Source organism: Maniola hyperantus, chromosome 26, assembly GCF_902806685.2.
Source record: "Maniola hyperantus chromosome 26, iAphHyp1.2, whole genome shotgun sequence".
NCBI lineage: Eukaryota > Metazoa > Arthropoda > Insecta > Lepidoptera > Nymphalidae > Maniola > Maniola hyperantus.
Genome location: NC_048561.1, coordinates 2,756,711 through 2,781,412, shown reverse-complemented (window position 1 = coordinate 2,781,412; position 24,702 = coordinate 2,756,711). Strand labels below are relative to the sequence as shown.

General features: G+C 43.0%; 1 protein-coding gene across 1 annotated transcript; it reads left to right on the top strand.

The window, feature by feature from the left end:
- The first annotated feature begins 578 nt into the window (after window positions 1-578).
- On the top strand, window positions 579-1,061 carry LOC138404126 (uncharacterized). The gene is made up of 2 exons (XM_069507363.1): window positions 579-665; window positions 723-1,061. The coding sequence occupies exons 1-2, from the start codon at window positions 579-581 to the stop codon at window positions 1,059-1,061; spliced, it is 426 nt and encodes a 141-aa protein (XP_069363464.1).
- The last annotated feature ends 23,641 nt before the right edge of the window (window positions 1,062-24,702 follow it).

The window sequence follows — 24,702 nt, the reverse complement described above, 5'->3', positions numbered from 1 at the left end:
AATCTGTGTAGTGGTGTAAAAGTGGTGTGGAACGTGTTGCGACCCCCCTTTTCCTCACGGCATTGTGGTCGAGCTCTCAAGGATGCTCCTGGCAGCTCCCACGGGACAGGACCCAATTTTTATTTTATTAAATATAATGTCACGTCTGTTTACAGAACATTTTCCCTAGTTTTAGTACTTAGTTTAAGTCTAGGCTAGTTTTATAACCTATAAATTGAGCACGTGGTCGCACGTGTTCGTTTATAGGTTATCTTTTCGTGCATTGACACTCTGTGCGTGCGCTGTGACAACTTTGACAGGTGTCATCTGTCACTCCATCCCACTTTGACGTCAGAAATTTGTTTTTTCATACGGGCGGTGACAGGTGTCATTCGCTGACATCTGTCAATTTTGCAGCATTTTTGACACTTGACAGCTGTCAAGTGTCAAGTGCCAAACCTCCGGCGCATAGACAATTAATTGCCGGTTTTGAATCGGTAACTCAATTGCGCTCCATTCGGTACTGCTATATACCGTACTGATATCGATTATCCGACCCAACTTAGTTTCGTCCGTGGCTTCGGAAATTGAAATCAACTATGTCTAAGGAGACTATTTCTAAGGAGAGCGACTCCGGTGGCCAACCATTTGCGCCACGATGCTCATTGGCGCGGACGCCGCCTAGCGTTTTGGCTCCGCCCCATTCGAGGTTTCATCATGACTAAGAGGAGGAACTGCTCCAGACAGCACCGGTGCCCCCGCGAACCCCGCATCCAGAGCAGCAAGCTGCTACAGCGGCGCCCTCGGCGCAAAAGCGGCCACTGACGTCTCTGGAGGAGCGGCGTCCAGTAGAGGTGGTGCGTATGTGCCGGCCCGTCACGCCGCCGCCTGCCCCGCCCACTGCAGCCGTCGCCGCTCCCCGGGGACCGCCACCACCACCATCTGCGGGACCCAGGGTACCGAGACAGCCTAGCGGTCGTCCCGTCGCGCCCGACACTGCTCCGTCGAACGACACGCAGCAGGAGGGCTCCTTGGCGGGCGCTACTAAGACGGGATGTTGGACCGAGTCCACCGCGACCTAGAAGATGTAATGGCAGCCGTCACCGCACCCTCGTCGCGACTCAATAAGGATGCCACGAATGCAATCTCGGTATCCTGGGGGTTATAGCGGCCCTCACCCTTAAACTAAGCGAAACGGAGATCGAGCTTGGCGAAGCCAATCTACGTGCAGCAAAGCTGGAGCAGGAGGCTTTGATAGCCAGATCTTTTATTTCAATTTGAAAACTTATTTCGATTGCTCAACCAAATCAACCTAAGTACATTGTACTTAGACCCTGCAGACATGCTTAAGTTAGCTCGCACTGTTTTTGCTGAAACTTCTATGTCCACAGGTAATTGTGATATAGATTTTGTATTCGTCAAACGATTGCACAAATTGTAAGAACATGCAGGTACATTGGCAAACATTGAAAATTACCTGAGAATTTTTTCGGAAAAAATGTAATATCAAATTAGCAGTACAAGTTTTAAGTAGATCTGTTGTGAATTTCATAGATTAAAATTGTATTTATACGTCCGGGCTTCACAAATCAAAACGTAAACCCACGCATTAGGACACTCTCCGTTTGGTCCCTGCTACAAAATCTGGTCCTTCGAGCCGAATTCGTAAAATGGAGCGTACATCAAGGTTTTGTTGGTAAGTGAGGCCACCATAGAATATTTAAGAATTATAGACAGAATTTTCGATTTGTTCAATTCAAAAAATCCTTTTGGGACTGGATTTAAATCTCCTATGCGCAAAGAAAACAAAAAAGTGTGGTTGAATATATTAAATTACTAGCTGATGCCCGCGACTTCGTACGTGTGGATTGAGGTTTTTAAAAATCCTGTGGGAACTCTTAAATCTTCCGGGATAAAAAGTAGCCTATGTCCTTCCCCGGGTTGCAAGCTACCTTTGTACCTTTCCTCAAAATCGGTTGAACGGTTGAGCCGTGAAAAGCTAGCAGACAGACAGACACACTTTCGCATTTATAATATTAGTATGGATTGAAATGAGAAGAGAATATTTATCGCAACTGAAAATAGCCGGACAGAAAATTTTAATAGCTTTACGCCGTCCTTGTATTGATGGCTCATCAACATCCGCAGAAAACATACTGAGGACGGATGAATCCACGGCTACGGGACCAAACACGTTTGCGCAACCCACAAAATCACATAATTAATGCACACTACTGTATCCTGTAAAGGCCTCAACAGTAATGAATATCACAGAGGTGAGACAAACACTAAACGAAATCGAACGACACCTTAGAGTGCTCAAATCGCTGGGCGAGGATATAAATCTTAATCATTTACGTTTCCGGATTATGGAGAAATTCCCGAAAGAAATCATTTACGAAATGAAAATGAAAATAAATACTGAATCCATTGAGCAGATACGGAAATGTCTCGAAGTCAGTTACGGCTAGGGAAGACGCCGATAAAGTTGTTCAAGAAAAGTCAGAAGATAATTATACTACACAATCTCTACATGTGAATACATTCGATAACAAAACAAGAAGGTAAAGACTAAGAAGCCAACATGTAATTATAAAGGAAAATTTATACAGAAACCAGAAAGGAAATTTCAGAATAGGAATCGAGAATCATTTCAAGGTCGTCAGGGAAATTTTAAGAAACAATTCAAAAGGAAATCGGAAGAAAGGGAACAGAGAAAGACGAAACGCTAAGAAAAGAAAACTTCAATGTATTTTCTGTCAAGGAAATCATTTTAATGATCAATGCAAGACCTTTAAAACATTACAAGAAAGGATTCCGATTACGAGGGATGGCCATATTTCGAAGAGGGAGTATGCCTGCTGCTGGTGTTTAACAACCAAATCCCTCATGGAGTCAAGACTTGTTCTAGGGATACTTGTTGTAATGCACCGCAGCATAAGACGTGTAGTGAACCACGATGATCACATGTCCGGGAAACATAACAGCAATGGGTAAGGTATGAAGAAACAAGTGCGAGCGGTGAGAGGAATGTAATATATCCCATCACCTCCACCATGTCGTGCCGCCTCTTTATTTATGAGTAGCTGATGCCCGCGACTTCGTCTGCGTGGAATTAGGTTTTTTAAAAACCCGTGGGAACTCTTATTTTCCGGGATAAAAAGTAGCCTATGTCACTCTGCAGGTCTTTATCTATATCCATGCAAAACATCACGTCAATCCGTTGCACCGTTGCGACGTGATTGAAGGACAAACCAACACACTGTGGGCTACATTACACCACACACACACATATTTAAACACATAATATAAACATACACACAACATAATATCTATTTTATCGACTAGTTTGTCGACACCGCAATCGTCGATCTTCGTCTGCACTACAAAATTAGATAGGCATAAAAAACCGACTGCGAGGTGCAAGCGTTGACCTAATTACATTACTCGAACAGTCCGAAACTGCACTCGACGCGGAGTGTCGACGTGTCGCCTGTCCGCGCGACGCACGTGGCATTATTTACGCGATCTTATGTGTCGTACCGTTTTGTGATCTTTTACGTGAATTTAGGTGTAAAACCAATGTGGTTGTAGTATAGAAACCGATGTGCATGCGTTGTATAACCGTATATCACTATTTACCTTCTCGTTGTTAATAGAAATATAGTAATATTTACTAAATCTTTATTATGGGCATTTTCATTGCTAGTGATGTGTCACGTAATCATTGAATACCACTAGTACCACCCATAACACTTTCGCATTTATAATAAGGGTACTGATTTGTTTAAGGCGATTCATATAGACTTTGCGGTGAATCTAAAGGCGCATTGACCTTATTCATTGCTGAGCACTGTTCTATATTAAGTGTAGACTATTAAGGTGAACTATGCAAAATGTGTTTCAACTTTCAGACTACAAAGTTACACAGGAGCTAAAATTGCATCGAACTAAATGTACAGAAAGAAGTTAGCAGCTTTGCGATGAATCTGAAGGCGCATTGACCTTATTCAGTGCTGAGCACTGTTCTATATTAAGTGTAAGCTATTTAGGTGAACTATACAAAATTGTGGTCCAACTTTCAAAGCCTCCAAAGCTACACAGGAGCTAAAATTGCATACAAAAAAAAAGCTAGCAGTCTAACTCGAGTTCCGATGACGTACCTGCATTTCTTTATTTACCCTTTATTATACTGGAAGGATCGCTATAAAGTTACTTCACTGGTGAGTGGTGACCCGACGATAGCGGACACGGATAAACTAGAAGCAATTGATAAAAGCAAGAAGCAAGACCCGGTTGAGTCGATTGTGTAAGGGACTGTTGTGTTATTGTTAACTTGTTATGCCCACAATTTTGCAAATAAAACATTTATTTATTATTCAAAGGAACCAATAAAGTTCACCAAGTGTTATAGTCATCGGAATTACAATTCACTGTAGCTCTTAGAAGCCTTAGCAGCTGCACCTGCTTAAAGTAAGAAACAAAAAAAAAACAGTTAAAAAGACCAAAAAAATCAAAAAGAACCGAGAAAGCTGACGAAGAATCTGAGAGTGAGACTGATGATGTAAAATGTTTGTACTGTCCTGGTTTGTATTCTGAGTCTACGAAGGATGGATCACTTGTCAGTGCTGTGGTAAATGGGTGCATTGTGGTTGTGCAGGCGTAGATGACGACGCTGAAGCTGTCCACATCTGTCCGATTTGTGAAGATGTTGACTAAATAAACATTCCGTACCCCATCTTACCCAAGGGGGTGCCCCATGTTGCCCTATAGGTGGGGAAGATGGTTGTTTTTAGTATTTTTTTCAATTCATTATTTCTAGAAGTATAATTAGGTTTTTGTTGTGATTAATATAGTTTTTATGAAAGCGACGACTGATTATTATTTTCTTTATTAAACTTCTGAGATTGTGCAATTAAAAATGCATTTTTTCAATGAAATCCTTAAAGGCCCCGTCTTACCCCACATTCTCCTGTTATGAAAGTTTTTGTTAAAGCTATCCTCGTAAATACCTACCACACAGTTGTCAAAATTTTAATTGTGATTTTTGCCGGCTGGCTGGTCTTTATTGAAGGTGTGATTGGTAAGAAGTTTACTTCTTTGAAACTTACAGTAAATATGGCATCGGTAAGTAATCATGTACATACCAAAATATGCAATGTTTTGAAGTATGAATTACCTACATACGAATCAAGTACATTGTCTAAGACGTATTTCAGTGTAATATATCTACGTTCAGTTGATCTTTTCAATACAAATTATCATACACTCAGCGGCACGGAATGTGGCCCAAACATAAGCAAACCGATAACAGGCGATTTTGGTATCGTGACTGAAATTTTCAAGTGGCGTTTGTCAACACGTTTGTTTTTGTTAATTGAAGAGGGTAAGCACAAAAAAAAAATTAATTTGTTTAACTTTTGTGACGCTTAACGTTAGTTTGTTGTTAGAACGCAGGAAACACAGGTGAGTTAAAATTCATTATTCAAATGATGTGCATTTTATTGTTGGTGAATCTTAATTCATTTTGTTTCTTAATTAATGTGTTATCTTTTTTTGTGGTCACAGTCGGAACACAATGCCTCTAACTCCTCCTCAAGTTGCTCAAGCCGTGTTACTTCGCAATCAAGGGCGAACGCAGCGGGAGATCGCTGAATTTTTAAATGTACCGCGTACAACCCTCAGGTACGCCTTAAAAAGGTACGATCAGACCGGCCTATACACAAGGAGACCAGGAAGTGGCGGGATTAGGTTACATCAGCGCAGGATGACCGATTTATCACTCTCGCGATTTTAAGAAATCGGTTCCTTACTGCGGTTGAAATAAGGCAGCGTCTGCAAACGGCAAGAGGGGTCAATGTTAGTGAGCGGACGATAAGAAGGAGAATGGAGGAACGGGACCTGCGTGCTCGAAGACCAGCCCGAGGTCCAGAACTCCTCCGGCAACATCGCGTAGCACGACTTCGGTTCGCTCGCGAACACGCGAATTGGACTCACGAACAGTGGAGTAAAATTTTGTGGACTGATGAATGCAGAGTGGCCTTAAGAGCTCCAGATGGCCGTGAACGTGTATGGAGAAGGTGTGGAGAGAGGTTTCTGCCGATCACCACCAGGCCAACCGTAAGTTTTCATGGTGGATCTGTTATGGTTTGGGGAGGGATCAGTACAGACGCACGTACAGAGTTGGTGGTAGTTGAAGGTCATTTGACGGCAGTGCGATACATTCAAGAGGTCCTCCAAGATCATGTTTTACCCTACGTAGAATTCATTGGGACTGAAGAATTCAAACTAATGCAAGATAATGCACGACCACACACTGCCCGGTGTGTTAATGATTATCTTTCGGAGGTGAGAATTTCTAAATTGGAGTGGCCAGCTCGAAGCCCAGACATGAATCCTATAGAACATGTCTGGGACATGCTTAAAAGACGCCTCAGATCCAGTCTCAACCCTCCAGAGACTCTCAGTGCGCTGAAAATCGCTCTGGTGGCCGCCTGGGAAGAAATACCCCAAGTGGATATAAAAAACATCATCCACAGCATGCCTGATCGTATGCAGGCGGTCATCAGAGCCAGAGGTGGAAACACCCGCTACTAATGTTAAGTACCCATTAACTTTAATTTGTAAAATCGATTAATAAACATTTGTTAAATTTAGAGCTTAATGTCTTTCTTTTTGATTTCATAAAAAAATTAATAAAGTTGCCACAATTTTTCTTTATTAATCATTTTCATTTACGATTTAAATAAACAATAAAGGTTTTCAAAGAAAAAAAACAACCGTTTCGCAGTTCATTTCGATAATAACACACATAATGCGTTTGGGCCACATTCCGTGCCGCTAAGTGTATTATTACTTTTATTTTAGGAAATATCACGAATGGCGATTAATGGTGGACTTCGTGAAGCTGAACAGAGGAGTCATTACGGGGCGGTTTGCTGGGCCTGATGCAGCCAAGCAAAAATCAAAAGTTTTGGCGCAAATGGCCAACTTGGCGTATATTGAACAGTACGGGGTCTGGCGCTGTGAAAACTCCAGAAAACAGTGGCGACGAGTAACCTAAACACGTGCGATCATGGATAAAGTGTCCACCACAAAGTGTAATGGATACCAGAAACACGAGTATACATTGTACTTATTTTCTCACTGCTCTGCTTAGAGCAGATAAAGTTATTACCTTTATCCGTTCGTGCAAACAGCGCCATAACTTCGACTTGTGTGAAAGCACCGTTCGTGCATAAAAGTATAATATCTGTATTTCGACTGTTATCATCGCTTGCTTCTCCGGCGTCATGAAATATTCTCCTGTTCACTCAGAATACCTGTGCTACCTTCAAAGTGCTATGGATGTGGGTCAAAGCAGCAGGTAATATGATTACTGTAATTACCCTAATTAGCGAGCATATTTAACCACAAAAAAATTACCGATATTTTCGGAATGCAAACCGGTCCATATAAGGTAGGTTTCGAGTTAATATAAATTAAGGAAGAACCTATACAATCAATCATTAGCACATATACCCTTGACATAAGCACCATGTACGGAAACAATTGTGGAAACTATAGAGAAGCCGCTCGTCGAAAAGCCGAGGAAAGATGTTGGAAGGAGCAACAGGACGAGTGGAAGAGACAAGACCGAGAGGAAGCGTCAGCGGGAAGAGCAGCGGCGACTTGAGCAGAGCGTAATGCAGTATGCAGTAGCTTTGCAAGAGCAGGCATCCTGGCGCGGAACACTAAACCGGCCAAAGTCATCCTAGTCGTATATATCATTACGTATGTTAGTGTTTTATGATAATTTGTAAGTTAGTGTTCTTAAATATAAAAAACCTGTTCCTCATATTATTTCATTTCAAAGTGCATGTAAGTTCATGTGTTCGGTATAACGAGCTACTGGACTGCGTGTAGTCGGTAGTTGGACACTAAACAGTCAACGTTTGCGAAGGACCATCAACTAGTCAGAGAAGCCCCGTGACATCTAGACCTCAACATGCCGTTCCAAGAAGATCACGACAGAACACATACTTTCCCGGTGGACACCTTCAGATGCGCGGGCTTGCTATGCCGGATGGACCCCCGCTCAGCCTAAGCGAATATATGCATTTCGACACTGCATATCAAGTTTCTCGCGACCATCCGAATCCTAAAATTGACGTTCCTGAACGGGAAGCCACGCTCCGTCCGCTACAGCTTCAATGCAACGAGGCCGGAAGAAGATCGCCTGCTGATCAATTGGGACTTGCTCGGGACTCTATTTTGGAGGCCGCCGCGCCGCCAGGTAAGAGAGGTTTTGTGAGGCCGTCCGCGATACTAGACTTCGTCGACAAGAAGCCCAATGAAGTGGTATCATCTGGACGTGTGTGATATAACCACTGGCATCATTTCTGTACCGTGCACGTCTCTGCGTGGTTGACTAATTATATGATATATGGCGATTCTTCTCAAAGAGTCTAAAGAGAGCTTCACTGCGTTCATCGCAAACGTGCATCAAAACAATCCAGACATCTTGGAATATTATTCCACGGGTGAACGTACAGACACACAAGTGTTGTTTGACTCGGCTCGCAACATGAGTGGTTCCGGCTATGGTGCAACTGAATCTAAGTAGTTAATAGTGCGGGGTGAGTACTCTGCTTGCTCCTGCCGGCACAATATCGAACCAGGTGCAGAGAATTTCGAGTACCAGTGTCAAGATAACCACTGGCATCACTACTGCGCGGGCCACGTTTGCCTGTGGCTGCAGTACTACTTGGAACGTGCGATTCCGTTGAAAGAATCTCAGAAGCACTATGATCACCGTGTGAGCGAAGTGCACGGGCCAGTAACAGGCTTTTAATTATTCAATCGGCGAGATGGCGACGGCAGAATATTGGCTACTTTAGTATACAGGTAAAAAACATACCTATCAAGCAAATACGGCACTGTGTGCTTAATATGAGCGTGTCTTAACAACTAGAACGATGCTGTGCCGACGAATTTCCACACGTAGTGTTCTATTGTTATTGCGGTACATTATCAAGTCATGGTGTTCGAACTATCCCTAATTTATTGCGAGCATATTTAACCACAAATGAATTCCCGATATTTTCGGGATGCAAACCGGTCCATATAAGGTAGGTTTCGAGTTAATATAAATTAAGGAAGGACCTATACAATCAATCATTAGCACATATACCCTTGACATAAGCACCATGTCCGGAAACAATTGTGGAAACTATAGAGAAGCCGAGGAAAGATGTTGGAAGGACCAACAGGACGAGTGGAAGAGACAAGACCGAGAGGAAGCGTCAGCGGGAAGAGCAGCGGCGACTTGAGCAGAGCGTAATGCAGTATGCAGTAGCTTTGCGCGAGCAGGCATCCTGGCGCGGAACACTAAACCGGCCAAATTCATTCTAGTCGTATATAAGTAGCTATAATATGGGGTTTCCCGGCCACATCCTGTGCAGGGTAAAATGAGCTTTATGATGTGTGTGTTAGTATGGTGTTAGAGTTGAATTTAGGTTGAGGATGGTGTGCAATGGGACGATTTCGTGATATTGTCCATTTGTGGAGTGAGCTCTCCTCGGGTGTGTTTGTATGGTGTGGGGGGTCAGGTAGTCTGGTGTTGAAGATCTGTAAGGCGGTTCGCGGATTCCAGCCCACTGACGTCACGCAGGTGTCGACATGACGCGTCATGCGTCGATGCTTATTTCGGTACCGCGTCAGGCTTGGCCTTGCGTGGGCAGCGCCGCGCTGCGCCACTACTGAGCATTAATGTGTGGCCTTGGTGTCTTACACGTGTTTTAGTGGCCTCCACGCGCGGTGCACCTCCACGTGTTATGTCTATTTTACATGTGTGTGGGAATGTGTGATTTACATTTTTCTGCAGCCGTGAGTGTGCGTGCTAGTTATAATGTTGTTCCCTAGTTTGTTGCCATGGATCGTATTTTTTTATTTGCAACGTGACAATGACCTCACGTTGGTATTGAGAAATGTTACGCAATCCTTGATTAATAAGGACTTGGGATATTTGTGTGTCCAACAGTTGAAAAATCTAAGAGCAGTTCAGCTGTATGATCGTCATAATGAAAAGCCGATTAATTCCTGGGCAATGAAGTTTTTTTTTTAAACAAGCTGGCCTCAGAGATGATAAGACATATCATTCGTATTATGTGACTGTGACGAGTGCGGATATGAAAAAGTCCCAATTCCATTTACGTTTATGTAGTGATAGTTTAACTCTAACTCTGCGGAATTATGTGCGTTTTATTTAATTAAATATCACTTGCTTTAACGGTGAAGGAAAACATCGTGAGGAAACCTGCATGCCTGAGAATTGTCCATAATGTTCTCATAGGTGTGTGAAGTCTACCAGTCCGCACATATCCAGCGTGGTAGACTATGGCCAAAACCCTTCTCACTCTGAGAGGAGACTCGTGCACTGTAATGAGCCGGTGATGGGTTGATCATGATGATGCAATATCATTTCTATAGTTTCATGTATACATGTATTATGTGTATATATTTATATATGTGTACGTACACATGTATATGTATATATGTATGTATATGTAATTGTGTTTTATATATTGTTACCTGGTGTTAACATTTATATTAAGTTAATATTTATATACCTATAATATAATTATGTAGGTGTGCTTAGTTTTTGTTTTACTATTATTAGACATTAAAATATGTATGGTGCTAAATAACTAGTATAGTTACAGTCTGTGACTTGTGTTAGTATAGTCAGTAATAAGTATAGTTGTTAGTTAGTGATTTTTATTTATTTTATTTTTTTATGTTTCCGTGTGTTTTATTAGTTATGTTTAGTTATCATTAGTTTATGATTCCGTGGCGTCACCCGGTTCAGGGTTCTTGTGCAACAAGGCATACAGCATAATGCTGAGCTGGGACCCTTTTTTCGGGTTGTGCCACACAATATGACAGTTTGTTGCGGCGCTTCTTTTGCTTGTTCTCAGGTGGAAGAAGCGCCGGAATAACCAGCTCTTAGCTTTAAGTTGTGATGTGTGGCACAATTTGTATAAATAAACGTCTTTTCTTTCTTTCTTTCTTCAATAAAGTTGTTTATATAAGAAATCTAAATCTGATGATGCTTATATATACCTAATTATCTTTCAACAGATGGAACAGGAACTACGTGAAATAAAGGCGGCGATTATGGACCCGATGAAACAGGAACTCGGTGAAATAAAGGCGGCGATTATAGAACTCGCGGACCGCTCATACCCCCGGCTCCGTCATTCTGACACAACGGAGTACGAATACATGAAGATGAGGTAAGCACACAGACTACCTACAAAGAAAACTTGTCAAGGCCACGTCCACCCGTGTACTTGTAGCACGGTAATGTTATGTCTATGTAGGTATACCACAATTTTAGAATAGGTACAAGCCTTTTTTGGTGACATTTAATATTATGGCATAGCATGGGTTGACACAGCATTGGCCCACTGGGGAACATAGTTTAGATAATAGGTTTTAGTTTCAGGTGATTTTTATTACTAGCTGATGCCCGCGACTTCGTCCGCGTGGATTTACATTTTTAAAAATCCCACGGGAACTCTTTGATTTTCCGGGATAAAAAGTAGCGTATGTGTTAATCTAGGGTATAATCTATCTCCATTCCAAATTTCATCCAAATCCGTTCAGCCGTTTTTGCGTGATTAAGTAACAAACATCCAAACATCTACACATTCACATTTGTAATATTATTAGGATATATTATGAGACTATAATATAATTTGTTTGTTGCAGCCGGGGGTCGCCAACTGCTGCCAGCCTCCAATTGCTGAGGAGGTGGAAATTCACCCCACAAATGATCACCCGGCGGGAGAATCTGCCTGTATATAATTTATTATTATTAAGCCTTTATTTAATTTTATTTATAAAAACACAATCCCTATACTTATATTTAAATGAAAAACTCACGTCATATTCATATATTTCAATAGTTTTCATTACCAAAGTTAAGGCAGCATTAGGGTTCCGTACCTCTAAGGAAAAACGGAACCCTTTTAGGATCACTTTGTTGTCTGTCTGAAACCTACAGGGTACGTCCCGTTGACCTAGAATCACGAAAACTTTTGAAAAAAAACATTTTGTACAGGCACTCTCCAATGTAATAGGAGAAAAAACCCACTCGTGGTGACCAAAAAAAAATTATCCAAAGGTGGGTTTATTTATCGTTATAATCGGAAAGGTGTTTGTGTTATGAAATGGAAACATAAAAGAGACGTTTTGACTATCTCTACTGAGCACTCGCATAGGATGACAGAGGTAGTAAGGCGGCCGAGATCACGTCGCCGTGAGGCTGGCCGGTCGGTTGTGACGTCAAAGCCCATCATGGTGGTTCAATATAACCAATTTATGAAGGGTGTTGATCGTCACGACCAAATGCTGTCTTACTACACCTGTGAGCACAAATCGATGAGATGGTTTGCTAAAATAGGCATTAATATTCTACAAACTATGTTTGTGAACGCGTATTTTTTGTACAGGCAAGGTACAAATCGGGCGATTTCTCTGGAAAACTTCAGAGAAAAAGTTCTATATGAACTTTTACCGCCAAAAAATACAAGCAATCCACGACCAACGTTTCCGACGCACATGCCATCTCCTTTAGATCGCAATGATAGCGGCTGCATCAAACGCAGAATCTGCGTGAGATGCAAAATCCAAAAAAAAGGAAATGCAGTGGCATATACTGCCCTGACTCAACGTTTGGCTGTGCATTGCTTGTTACGGACCGTATCATGAAGAAAATGGATTATTACGTTAGTCCATTTTGCTCGTGATACTAGTTTGCCGGGCATATATTGTTGATTATTTTTTCCTATTTTAGTAAACCATAATTTTGCGTTTCGCTCAGCGTGTTATCTTTTTAGTTCAATCATTAACATTTTTATTCCAACAGCAATTATAATCTCTGTTTTGGATGTTTTTTTTTTGTTTTTCCTTATTACTTGAATTGAACCTGTTTATGTGTTTTTCGAATATTATGAGCTAATAAAATGCTTGGCTCACATAAAATAAAAGTATATTACAAATAACAATCACTTGAATTACATAGGCACGAGGTAAATAATGTTAACGCGGCAGGGCTCGTGACGAGCTCGCTGTCTTGCGTGCGTGCACGTTGTCGAACATGGGAGTACTGAGGGGCAGACGGAGGAGCGGGACGCGCCTGCGGCGGTCACGGGGAAATGCTTGGCGGCACCCCCGCGCCCCACTGTCGCGTACAATGCCTACACGTTGCCTTACATCTCCCCCCTATAGTCCTGGTGGTAGCATGGTACCAATAGGACTAGCACCTAACTTACGGGGGCGGCCCCGTTTACGCTTTTCCTGAAGCGGCGCTTGGATGTGACCAACGAAGGGAGTAAGATCAGACGAGTGGTACTTACCAATAACCTCCTGATCGCTGATTTTCTCCAGCTGGAAAGTAGCAGGACCGCACACCTGGCGCACGCGGTACGGGCCGTCGCGACGCGGCAGTAGTTTCGGCGTTTGCCCTCTGGCAGCGTCGTTGGAGCCGTGGGTCTTCAGCAGGACCAAATCACCCTCCTTATACAAAGGCGCCGGCCGTCGCCCATCATCTGCGTACTTCTTTGATTCCGCTTGCGCGCGTTCATGCACATCTCTGGCTTGGGCTAGTACATTAGCCATCTTTTTCAGGTAAGGCGTAAAGCTAGGGACGAAATTGTCTTCTTCTAAAATGGCGCGGACGTCGGTGGTGGCATCGCTAGGAGCTCGGAGTTCCCGCCCGAAGGTGAGATAAGCAGGTGAGAATCCGGTACTGGCAGTCACAGCTGAGTTCATCGCAAAGCGGATAGCGGCGAGGTGAGTATCCCACGAGGTGTGATCTCGGCCGACTAATATAGCGAGCTGTGGCTTGAGGTCTCGATTCTTCCTCTCAATTGGGTTACTTTGCGGGTGATAGAGTGGGGTGAGTGCCTGGGTGACTCCCATGGCGTGGCACGCCTGCTGCATCACGTCACTGATGAATTGGACTCCGTTATCGGAAATCACCCGGCGGCTCGTCCCGTACCTAAAGTAAATTTCGTTGATGAGAATTTTAGCACACTCTGCGCTCGTAGCAGCTTTAAGTGCGAACAGCTCGACCCACCGACTACATACATCTTCTACTATAAAGATCCAGCGATTCCCTTCTTGGGTCTCAGGGAGAGGACCAAACAAGTCGATAGATATGACTTCGAACCTTCTCGCCGTAGCTGGCGTCTGTACTAGGCCAGCTGGTTTCCGGGTATCCACTTTATATCTCTGACAGGGAACGCATCGCTTGATGTAGTCAGCTACCTGGGCTCTCATGCCTGGCCAGTAGTATCTGGCTCTCAGACGTTCCAAGGTGCGCTCGACACCAAAGTGACCAGCGGTCGGTGCGTCGTGCAGGTCGGCGAGGGCGCGCGCGCGCTCGTGCTGCGGCACCACGAGGCAGGGCTGCTCGACGTCCTCGTCGTCGGCTGAGCACCTGTACAGAATGCCGTCTGACATGACGTAGCCTTTATCGGACCACATTCGCGCTTTAAAGGGATCGTTCGATTCCATGTCGTCTATAACTTTCTTGACTTCAAGATCTTTCATCTGGTTCTCTCTGATATCTGCCGGGTTTCGCGTGGGCATATCCACGATAGTATAACAGAAATCGCACGCATCATCGTTAGCGCACGATGGACGCGATAGTGCATCGGCGATAACGTTCTTTTTACCTGGTGTATAATTTATCTCAAGATTATACTCTTGTAGCGACAGCGCCCAGCGTGCTAGACGACCACTCGGCGATTTCAAGCTCATGAGCCATTTCAGCGGTTGGTGGTCGGTCATCACACGTACTGTCGATCCTTCTATATATCCTCTAAATTTCTGCACCGCCCATACAACCGCGAGCGCTTCTCTCTCCGTCGTCGTGTAGTTTTTCTCGGCGCTATTGAGTAGGCGGCTGGCGTATTCGATTGGACGTTCGTCAGGCCCCTCCCCTTGCATCAAAGCAGCCCCGAGGGCGTAGCCACTACTATCAGTGTACAGCGAGTAGGGTTTTGTGCCATCAGCTTGTCGTAATATAGGTGCAGATGTAAGTTTTACCTTTAACTGTTCGAATGCATCTTGCTGGGGTTGCTCCCATCGCCAGGTGCTGGCCTTCTTCAGCAGATCCGTCAGCGGTTTGGCTGTAGCAGCAAAGTTAGGGATGAAACGCCGGAACCAACTTGCGGCTTGAATGAAGCTCTTGAGATGCTTAAGATTTAGTGGTGAGGTCATGGCTGCGATGGCGGTCACTTTCTGGCAGTCCGTGGACAAGCCGCCTGGCACTATCACATGCCCCAAAAATCTTATGGAGTCTCTAGCGAAACAGCTTTTCCCTCGATGGACGCGCAGCTTGAACATCCGCAGGCGTTGAAAAACAGCCTCCAGGTCTTCCAGGTGCTTCTCGTATGAGTCTGAAAGTAAGCACAAATCATCAAGGTAAGCCCATATATTGATATCCTGTAGGTTGGATTTAAAACGGTCCATCAACCTTTGAAAGGTAGCGCCCGAGTTCCTCAGACCCATCGGCATTCGTTTGAACCTATAAGTCCCTAACGGCGTGACAAACGCAGTCTTATCCCGATCTTCAGGCTGTACTAAAGCCTGAAAGTATCCCGAGCGAAGGTCAAGAGTTGACATGTAGTTGCTCGCCTTTGCCTCGTGAAGGATATCTTCCATCCGAGGAAGTGGATACCGGTCGGGTTCGGTGACTGAATTAAGCTTCCTATAGTCTACGCATAAGCGCACTCCTCCATCTTTCTTTCCTACTAAAACAACGTTTGCAGCCCATGGTGATTCGCATTCTTCTATTATGTCCTGCTCGAGTAACTTTTGCAGCTCCTTTTCTAATATCTCCTTCTTACCTGCAGACATTCTATAGGGTGGTGACGCAATAGGTTGTTGACCCTTCTTCACCTTAATGCAGTGCATAGCGTACTCGGTAGGCGGGCCGTCAGCTGCGAACACGTCGGCATACTTGGACAGCAGCTGATCCAGCTGGGACCTCTGGTCACTAGTAAGCTTAGTACCCTCTTCATCTCTAAGGTAGACAGACTGATCATTATTTAAAGCGAGAAGTTCATCATTTTGCGATGGTGAGTGGTCATCGTTTTTAGATGGTAAGTGGTATGTAACAAAATCATACTTGGTACTCGGAGAGTCACTAAAGTACCAGACTTGTTGAGGCGCATCAACTATTATGCCTGCCTGAGTAATAAAGTCAAGGCCGAGTAAAGTTCTAGCATCGGCAGCATCAGGTAGTACCATAAAGGTAATGGGCAAATCGCGGCCTCCCAATTCGAGTTCTGTGTCACCGGTGAAAATTCTACTCACCCGGCGAGTCCCATCAGCGAGTCTCACTGATCGTTGCGACTCGTAGAACTGCACCCCTGCATCCAGCAGGATGTGATGCAGTCCCGGGCTGGCGATGCAGTGCGTCGCTCCGGTATCCAGCATGGCGACGCCTGCTCGGCCCGCGGCGCTCACCCGCACCACGGGGCGAGCCGGTGCAGAAGTAGGTTCGTTGACTTCTGAAAAGCTGTGAAAATCCACTTGTTTATCGCCTGCTTTATTATTGTTACTGGCAGCCCTGCAGGTAGTGCACCGAGATCTCACTACCCCTAGCTGGCCACATCCATAACACCGCAACGCACTACTACTGTCGCTCTTAGAGCTTGATTCAGATTTTTCTTTCTCTTTGTCTTTTAACCTACGGCATTCTGACACTACATGCCCAAAAATATGACAAAAGCTGCACTTGGGGCGACTCTGCCGTGGTTTAATAGTTACCTTGTCAGCGTGACTAGTACTAGGCAAACTTTCCATATTATTATTATGAGAAGAGTTCTTTGAAACAGGTTTACTACTTACATTTACTAATTCTTCTATGTTTTCTTCGACTTCCCTAGCCCTACGTAACAACCCCTCAGTACTTACGCATTCCTCACGCTTCAACCGTTTACGCACGCGTTTATGTAAAAGTCCATAACACATGTCTACTTGGATGTGGTCCTCGAGGTTGTACGGAAGTTTCGAAAGCATCGCACGAGTGCGCGCGACGAACCCGTCGGCACGCTCGCTGTCCTGTTGCTCGGCGGCGAAAACGTCACGGAAGATCTTGTATGGAGCTCGTGGTGCGCCGAACATGCCTCGTAGACACTCTATCGCAGCGGCCCACGTGGTCGTTGTTGCCTTCACGCCTTGCCACCAGACAGCTGCCTCACCAGTGAGAAGCATGGGTAGGCCTCGCAGAGCGTGTTCATCGGAGACGTTAGTGCAGTCCTTATACACCTCGACTGCATCGATGAAAGCTTCTAGCACGTCGGGATCGCGCGGCAAACTCCCCGCGAAGCGAGCCGAACACTTCGCGAACGTCCCGCATGGCGGCGGCGCGGGCGGCGTGCTGATATTTCCACCCGAGATCCCTCGGATGAGTGCGGCGAGCTGGCTCTCCGTTATCATCAGTGCAGAAGGCGACTCCCGGGTCGCGCTTCCGATGAGATCTTCTACTTCTTGCTCCCGGTCATCCGGGCTGGCCATCCCTTCGTTTTTCGACTCCGTCCGGGTCTTGCTGCGCGTCGTCATCGCGTCGTAGTAGGGTTAGGTAGCGATGTGTCGCTTCACAATCACCCAAAATGGCCGTTGGCTTCCCAGAAGCACGACGGACCTCTCGTACGCGATGTAATTAACTCGACGCGATAGGTATCCCCGTTCGTTACGTAAAACGTCTATTGAGTTGACCTCACTTTAGCACGGCAGTGTTCATGGATCGTAACAAAATGTCCGTTGACCGTTGGCCACAAGTAGCGCGACGGAAAAAATCGAACGAACGCGATTCCACGAAACCACACAAAGGTAGGTATGTACGTACTCCCGATTGAATGTTCTTTCCTCGTGCTCCACGTTTAGGCGCCACTATGAGCTAATAAAATGCTTGGCTCACATAAAATAAAAGTATATTACAAATAACAATCACTTGAATTACATAGGCACGAGGTAAATAATGTTAACGCGGCAGGGCTCGTGACGAGCTCGCTGTCTTGCGTGCGTGCACGTTGTCGAACATGGGAGTACTGAGGGGCAGACGGAGGAGCGGGACGCGCCTGCGGCGGTCACGGGGAAATGCTTGGCGGCACCCCCGCGCCCCACTGTCGCGTACAATGCCTACACGTTGCCTTACAATATTATATTTTGTGTATTTGGCTAACTTGTCTTTATCTAACTTGCAATCTTTGCCCCCACTTTCAATATCAGGTCAACTACATACTGTGTCATTACCTGTGCTACTTGAAGCTTAGGACTTTTAAATGTGTAACTTGATCCTCATTCATGACTTATTTTTTATGACGTATTTTACCAAACATTCTTTATTAATAGAACCTGGATCCTTTCAGTTCGTAGTTATTTGCTGGTGGATCAATTTTCAAATGGATGTGTTGATTAACATTTTTGTTTTAGTTTATGCCATCCTTAAAATTCGTTAAGACTCTATTGTTCATGTACTAATATTTTGGTAAATTTGGTTGAAAGAATTTTCTTTAAATATTTAATTATTTCAATAGCACTGTACCTACTAATTAAAGAAAAATATTCAAAATTTTGGCTTCCGTTTCATTTATCTCTTACTGTTTATACTACTTTGAAGTTTTGGGTACCTGAACTACCTTTGCACGAATCTTTTATAAAACTTGCTGCTTTTTTTAAAAATGATATTCTTTAAAACATTGAAATCTAAAGGTCATTATTTCTTGAATTTTCAATGTTCAGTAGCTCATCTTAGCCTTAGGCTGAGATCTAGGACCACACTCTGACTACATAACAGGCTCTCACGAGTACGAGTGTACGAGTCCGGCTCGCACTTGACCGTTTTTTTAATGTTGATGATTATAAAGATAAAAATATTAAATTATTAGTTGTTTTATTTTTGTAGCTGGAAAGATTAGGAACCTCTGGAATATTGTGGGCTCTTTTGTTTACCAGTAAACAATGGGTGCAATAAAAACAAGGCCTGAAGCAAATTACACAATAGACACATATTTGCGCCGAAGGCACCGATCTTATTAATGTATTGGCACTTATGCGGGTTTAAGAGCAGTCGGAGATAAAGCGAATACACATACTGATGCGTCAGAGGCAGGTAAAGAGTTAAGTGAAACCTGTCAAAGATGTAAAGCGGTCGAAGGAGCGTTTAGATAAAATGATAAATGGTCATATGAGCGATTCCGAATGTATATCTACTATACCCATAAAATGAGAAAACTATTAAAAATAAATCATACATGAACACCGCGTGCAGTATATTGTATATATACAATATCATAATTATGTTAGCTCTAATTTTAAATGCTTATCATGGTTGGGATATGTTATTTTGTTCTCGAAAGTGGAAATATGGGTTATTGCTGATAATAATATGACCTTCCTATTGTTATAGTTCACACAGTCAATTATTATACTATAAAATTTGTATTCTGTTATTGCAACATTGAGAATTATCAATTATGTTCTCATTAAAATCCTACTATTGCGGTTTATAATAATTATTTTCAGCTAATGATGAGTATATTTTATTCCCATATTATTTATTATGAATTCCTTTTATCAGCAATTTGCGCATTTAGGTACATGAGTTTTCGTAGTATAAATACACCAACATTGAATCTAAACTTGTACATTCAACTGAAGTCTTTAAATCAATGAACAGTTTACGAAGCAGTGCTCATCTCTCTCTCTCTCTCTCTCTAAATATAGTTTTGTAAGTTTTTTTAATCAATAATTAATATTTAAAAAATAAAATAAAAAATAGCTTCAAACTCTTCATCAAGCAGCAACAGTGGAAGCGATAACAACAACAACAACAGACAACAGCTGTTAAATCAGCTTAATAGAAGTGGTAACAGGGTGTGGAAAAAATCTCTGATTTGGAGGTTGGAAAGCCCTATAGAATTTCGGAGTCGTTTCAAACACCATCTAGGTTCATAGCGAACGTCATGCAGACGGTTGTAAACTTGGAAAACGGTTGCATGGTGACGCTCCCATCGAAGTTTAATGATATCAATAGTGAACTCTTAGTGGAGCTTAACAGTGGTGAACTTTTTATAATTAGCAGAGGCCAATGCGGGACATCAGCATCGGCATGGATAATTAACTTTTCCAACACTGCCACCACTGCTGAAGAATAATAGCTGTTTTTTTGTGTTGCAGCAGCATATCTCTCTCTCTCTCTCTATCTGAACTCCCCCTGCTGGCATAAAATTATAATGATTATGGAGGTGCTCTATAACGAATGCAAAATGAGCTGGTGCAACTGTATGTCAGCTAGCAAACTAATGCGGCTGTCGACAAGACCGGTGCCATTGGCCAAAGTCTATGCTAATGTGAACATTCTATTGGTGAACGTATACGAGAACACTGAATTTGATGATGAAAACACATACGTTAATAAAAATTTGGGATGCAATCACAGCCTACCTAGAAGATACGGTCGGTGACACCAATGTCGATGCGACAGAGTGGTTGGAACTGTTGAATCACGTGCCCCCGGAGTGTTTTGCATACACACCATTTACAGAACAAATTGGTCACACGCTAGTGACCTATATAATTTGCGCCGTGTCGAACGAGGGCGCCTTTCAAGTATTGTGAGTGCGCGTGCACATAAGATTTTATTAGTGAACTTAATTTTTTTCTTTGTTTATTAAACATGCGTGTAATCATTATGTAAAGCTGTATGTTATTAACTAATATATTTTGTGAATTTAATTTTTCTTTGTTTTTTAAACACGTGTGTGTGTGTGTGTGTGTGTGTAATCGTTATGTAAAAAGCTGTATGTAAAAACATTGTACGATGCTCACACGTTTGTAAACAATATGCATGATAAAATATCAATTGTAGATAATGAACTCAAATGTTATGCTATAGAACATATATTTTATTGTTCATTGTTATTATGATAAAATGTTGAACGTAATTAAATTAAAATGTAATGCTATTAATTATTATTGACCTATTTATTTCTTCTCATCATCACCATACCTATTTTGAACATAATAATATTATTATCATTCGTCAAACCGCAACATCCTGCCTTTACCGTCGTATAACCTGACGAAATTAAATGTATGTTATCTTATCCCGCTCCTATTACATTATGCACAGTGGCATCATTGCAAAATTACACACCTACATGTCATACCTATATAAATGTATAATCCTCAAACAACTGGGATACAACTTAGTTGCGAGCCGACAGTGTGCGAATAACGGTGTTAGCTAGCCACCTACCTAAGTACCTACCTACCTACCTACTAGTTTTTTTTTCATTAACTTGTGCGCACGCATACGTTAAAATGTATAAATGCAAATTTTGCAATGTTGAGGTGGAAAACAATAAATTAATTTCACACTCGCAGACGGAGCGGCATAAAATTCTATGCAGGTGGAATAAAAAATGGCAGTTATTGTGGTGCGCGTATATAGTAATTAAATAATAATACTGCACCACACAATAATATACATGTCGATACTGCCCCCCTACCGCTTGTATATAATATGTATAACTGTCTAAAACTAATCATAGTTGTGGAGGAGGAGAGAGCCGCCGCCGCCGCGCCGCCGTGTGAATAACATTCGTTTTTCGCCGGCAGCCGCCAAAATGTACGAATGCCCATTTTGTAATGTCGAAGTTGCAGGCAATCAGCTGATCGCTCATTCACGCACCAAACGTCACAAGTTGCTATGCAAACAAAATGACGGTGAAGATTATTTTACGTATGTGGTAAATTCAGCATTCAAATGTCGGATAATAAGTTACCGAATAAATGGCCCCGCATCAAGTACATTAACGCCGGACGTGTACTTAAAAAGGGTTGCCAACAAAGTGAAACAATTATTGAAAATGGAGTGTGCGGAACATAGTAATATTAAAGCAAATTTAGAACTTTTTTGCACGTATGTTCTAATAAAAGGTGATGAAGTTGCAAAAGATTTGAAATCATTTAACACGAGAAATGTTCATTTGCAAAATTCATCGGATCTATCGTTATACTATGAGGATACGTGTGCCAAAATTATATGCAAATGTGGTGTGTTTCAAGAGAAAGAATCAAGATCAAGAATTTTTGGAGGTTAATATTAATAATATTATTCCTCCTACATTCCACTTCCAGCATGGATTAAAAATAAAAACGCGTGTGTGAACGTGAAGAACAAGGACAATGCGTGCTTTTTTTGGGCCGTGACGAGTGCTCTTCATCCGGCCGGCTCACACTCGGATCGTGTATCCTCATTACCGCACCTCAAAACGTCTACAATAGATTTACCCGTATCGATTGGGGGCATTAAACGGTTCGAAATCATGAACGAAATCAACGTGAACGTTTACGGGATTGAAAATAATAAATTCAAAATAATTGCACCCCTCTACATATCACAGGCGAATCCCTACAATCGACATGTAAATCTATTGTATTATGAGGACAACTCTAATAATAAATCCCATTATTGTTATATCCGTCGCCGTGCAGGTCCGCTACATCGGGCCCAAGTCAAAAGCCAGAGAGTTCATCTACGAGGTAATAATTTATGGTTATACCGGGCCGGCTTGGCGGGGTGATTACGTATCTCGCGACAGGCTTGCGACAGGCGTAAATCTCGCGATCATTGCTGTCACACGTAACAGCGGCTAGAGAGAGACAGCAATAGCCACAAAGCAAAATAAAAAGAAGAGAGTCAGCAAATGAACTGTCGCATTGCTACTACTGGTCGCGTTGCTATCGCTACTGCAACTTGTAACGTGTACCTGGTACGGTCCCGTTTACATTCCTTATAATTGTTTTTTTTTGCGATATAATTTTGAGTCAAACACTGACAAGCTTTTGTTTACATTAGAAATGTCATCCTCAAACGTCAAAATTGACATTTGCGGCGAGTCGTTCGAAAACCTAACGTCAACTTATAATAAATAACCTTCATACATTGTTGAATTGAAAACCATAGATCAGTATTTAGACCTTATTTTGACAGTTCGTTTTTTTCTGAACGAAATTTATAATTGGTGGAAGCCATTTGACAATAACTTTTCACTTTTCTCCCGAATTCGCACGATGAACGCTGAACTCTCTAAATTTTTACGAGATATAAGACATTTTGTGGTAAAATGCCCAAAAAACTGTAATTCCAGCCTTAAAGGCTATAGACTCATATGGATTAGTAAAATAAGAGCGCTTATGCGGTAAGTTTTCATATTTTCCTAACCTCATTGCGTCATAAATTTTCAACAAGAAAATTATTAAATATTTTCTTGGAACACTAAACCGGCCAAAGTCATCCTAGTCGTATATATCATCACGTATGTTAGTGTTTTATGATAATTTGTAAGTTAGTGTTCTTAAATATAAAAAACCTGTTCCTCATATTATTTCATTTCAAAGTGCATGTAAGTTCATGTGTTCGGTATAACGAGCTACTGGACTGCGTGTAGTCGGTAGTTGGACACTAAACAGTCAACGTTTGCGAAGGACCATCAACTAGTCAGAGAAGCCCCGTGACATCTAGACCTCAACATGCCGTTCCAAGAAGATCACGACAGAACACATACTTTCCCGGTGGACACCTTCAGATGCGCGGGCTTGCTATGCCGGATGGACCTCCGCTCAGCCTAAGCGAATATATGCATTTCGACACTGCATATCAACAGTTTCACGCGACCATCCGAATCCTAAAATTGACGTTCCTGAACGGGAAGCCACGCTCCGTCCGCTACAGCTTCAATGCAACGAGGCCGGAAGAAGATCGCCTGCTGATCAATTGGGACTTGCTCGGGACTCTATTTTGGAGGCCGCCGCGCCGCCAGGTAAGAGAGGTTTTGTGAGGCCGTCCGCGATACTAGACTTCGTCGACAAGAAGCCCAATGAAGTGGTATCATCTGGACGTGTGTGCAATAACCACTGGCATCATTTCTGTACCGTGCACGTCTCTGCGTGGTTGACTAATTATATGATATATGGCGATTCTTCTCAAAGAGTCTAAAGAGAGCTTCACTGCGTTCATCGCAAACGTGCATCAAAACAATCCAGACATCTTGGAATATTATTCCACGGGTGAACGTACAGACACACAAGTGTTGTTTGACTCGGCTCGCAACATGAGTGGTTCCGGCTATGGTGCAACTGAATCTAAGTAGTTAATAGTGCTGGGTGAGTACTCTGCTTGCTCCTGCCGGCACAATATCGAACCAGGTGCAGAGAATTTCGAGTACCAGTGTCAAGATAACCACTGGCATCACTACTGCGCGGGCCACGTTTGCCTGTGGCTGCAGTACTACTTGGAACGTGCGATTCCGTTGAAAGAATCTCAGAAGCACTATGATAACCGTGTGAGCGAAGTGCACGGGCCAGTAACAGGCTTTTAATTATTCAATCGGCGAGATGGCGACGGCAGAATATTGGCTACTTTAGTATACAGGTAAAAAACATACCTATCAAGCAAATACGGCACTGTGTGCTTAATATGAGCGTGTCTTAACAACTAGAACGATGCTGTGCCGACGAATTTCCACACGTAGTGTTCTATTGTTATTGCGGTACATTATCAAGTCATGGTGTTCGAACTATCCCTAATTTATTGCGAGCATATTTAACCACAAATGAATTCCCGATATTTTCGGGATGCAAACCGGTCCATAT

What these genes read in the sequence shown, in the direction of transcription:
- LOC138404126 (XM_069507363.1), top strand. Translation starts at nt 579, where the DNA reads ATGTCTAAGGAGACTATTTCTAAGGAGAGCGACTCCGGTGGCCAACCA. An exon ending in TGGCGCGGACGCCGCCTAGC is followed by an intron (nt 666 to 722) that starts GTTTTGGCTCCG and finishes GAACTGCTCCAG; the next exon opens with ACAGCACCGGTGCCCCCGCG.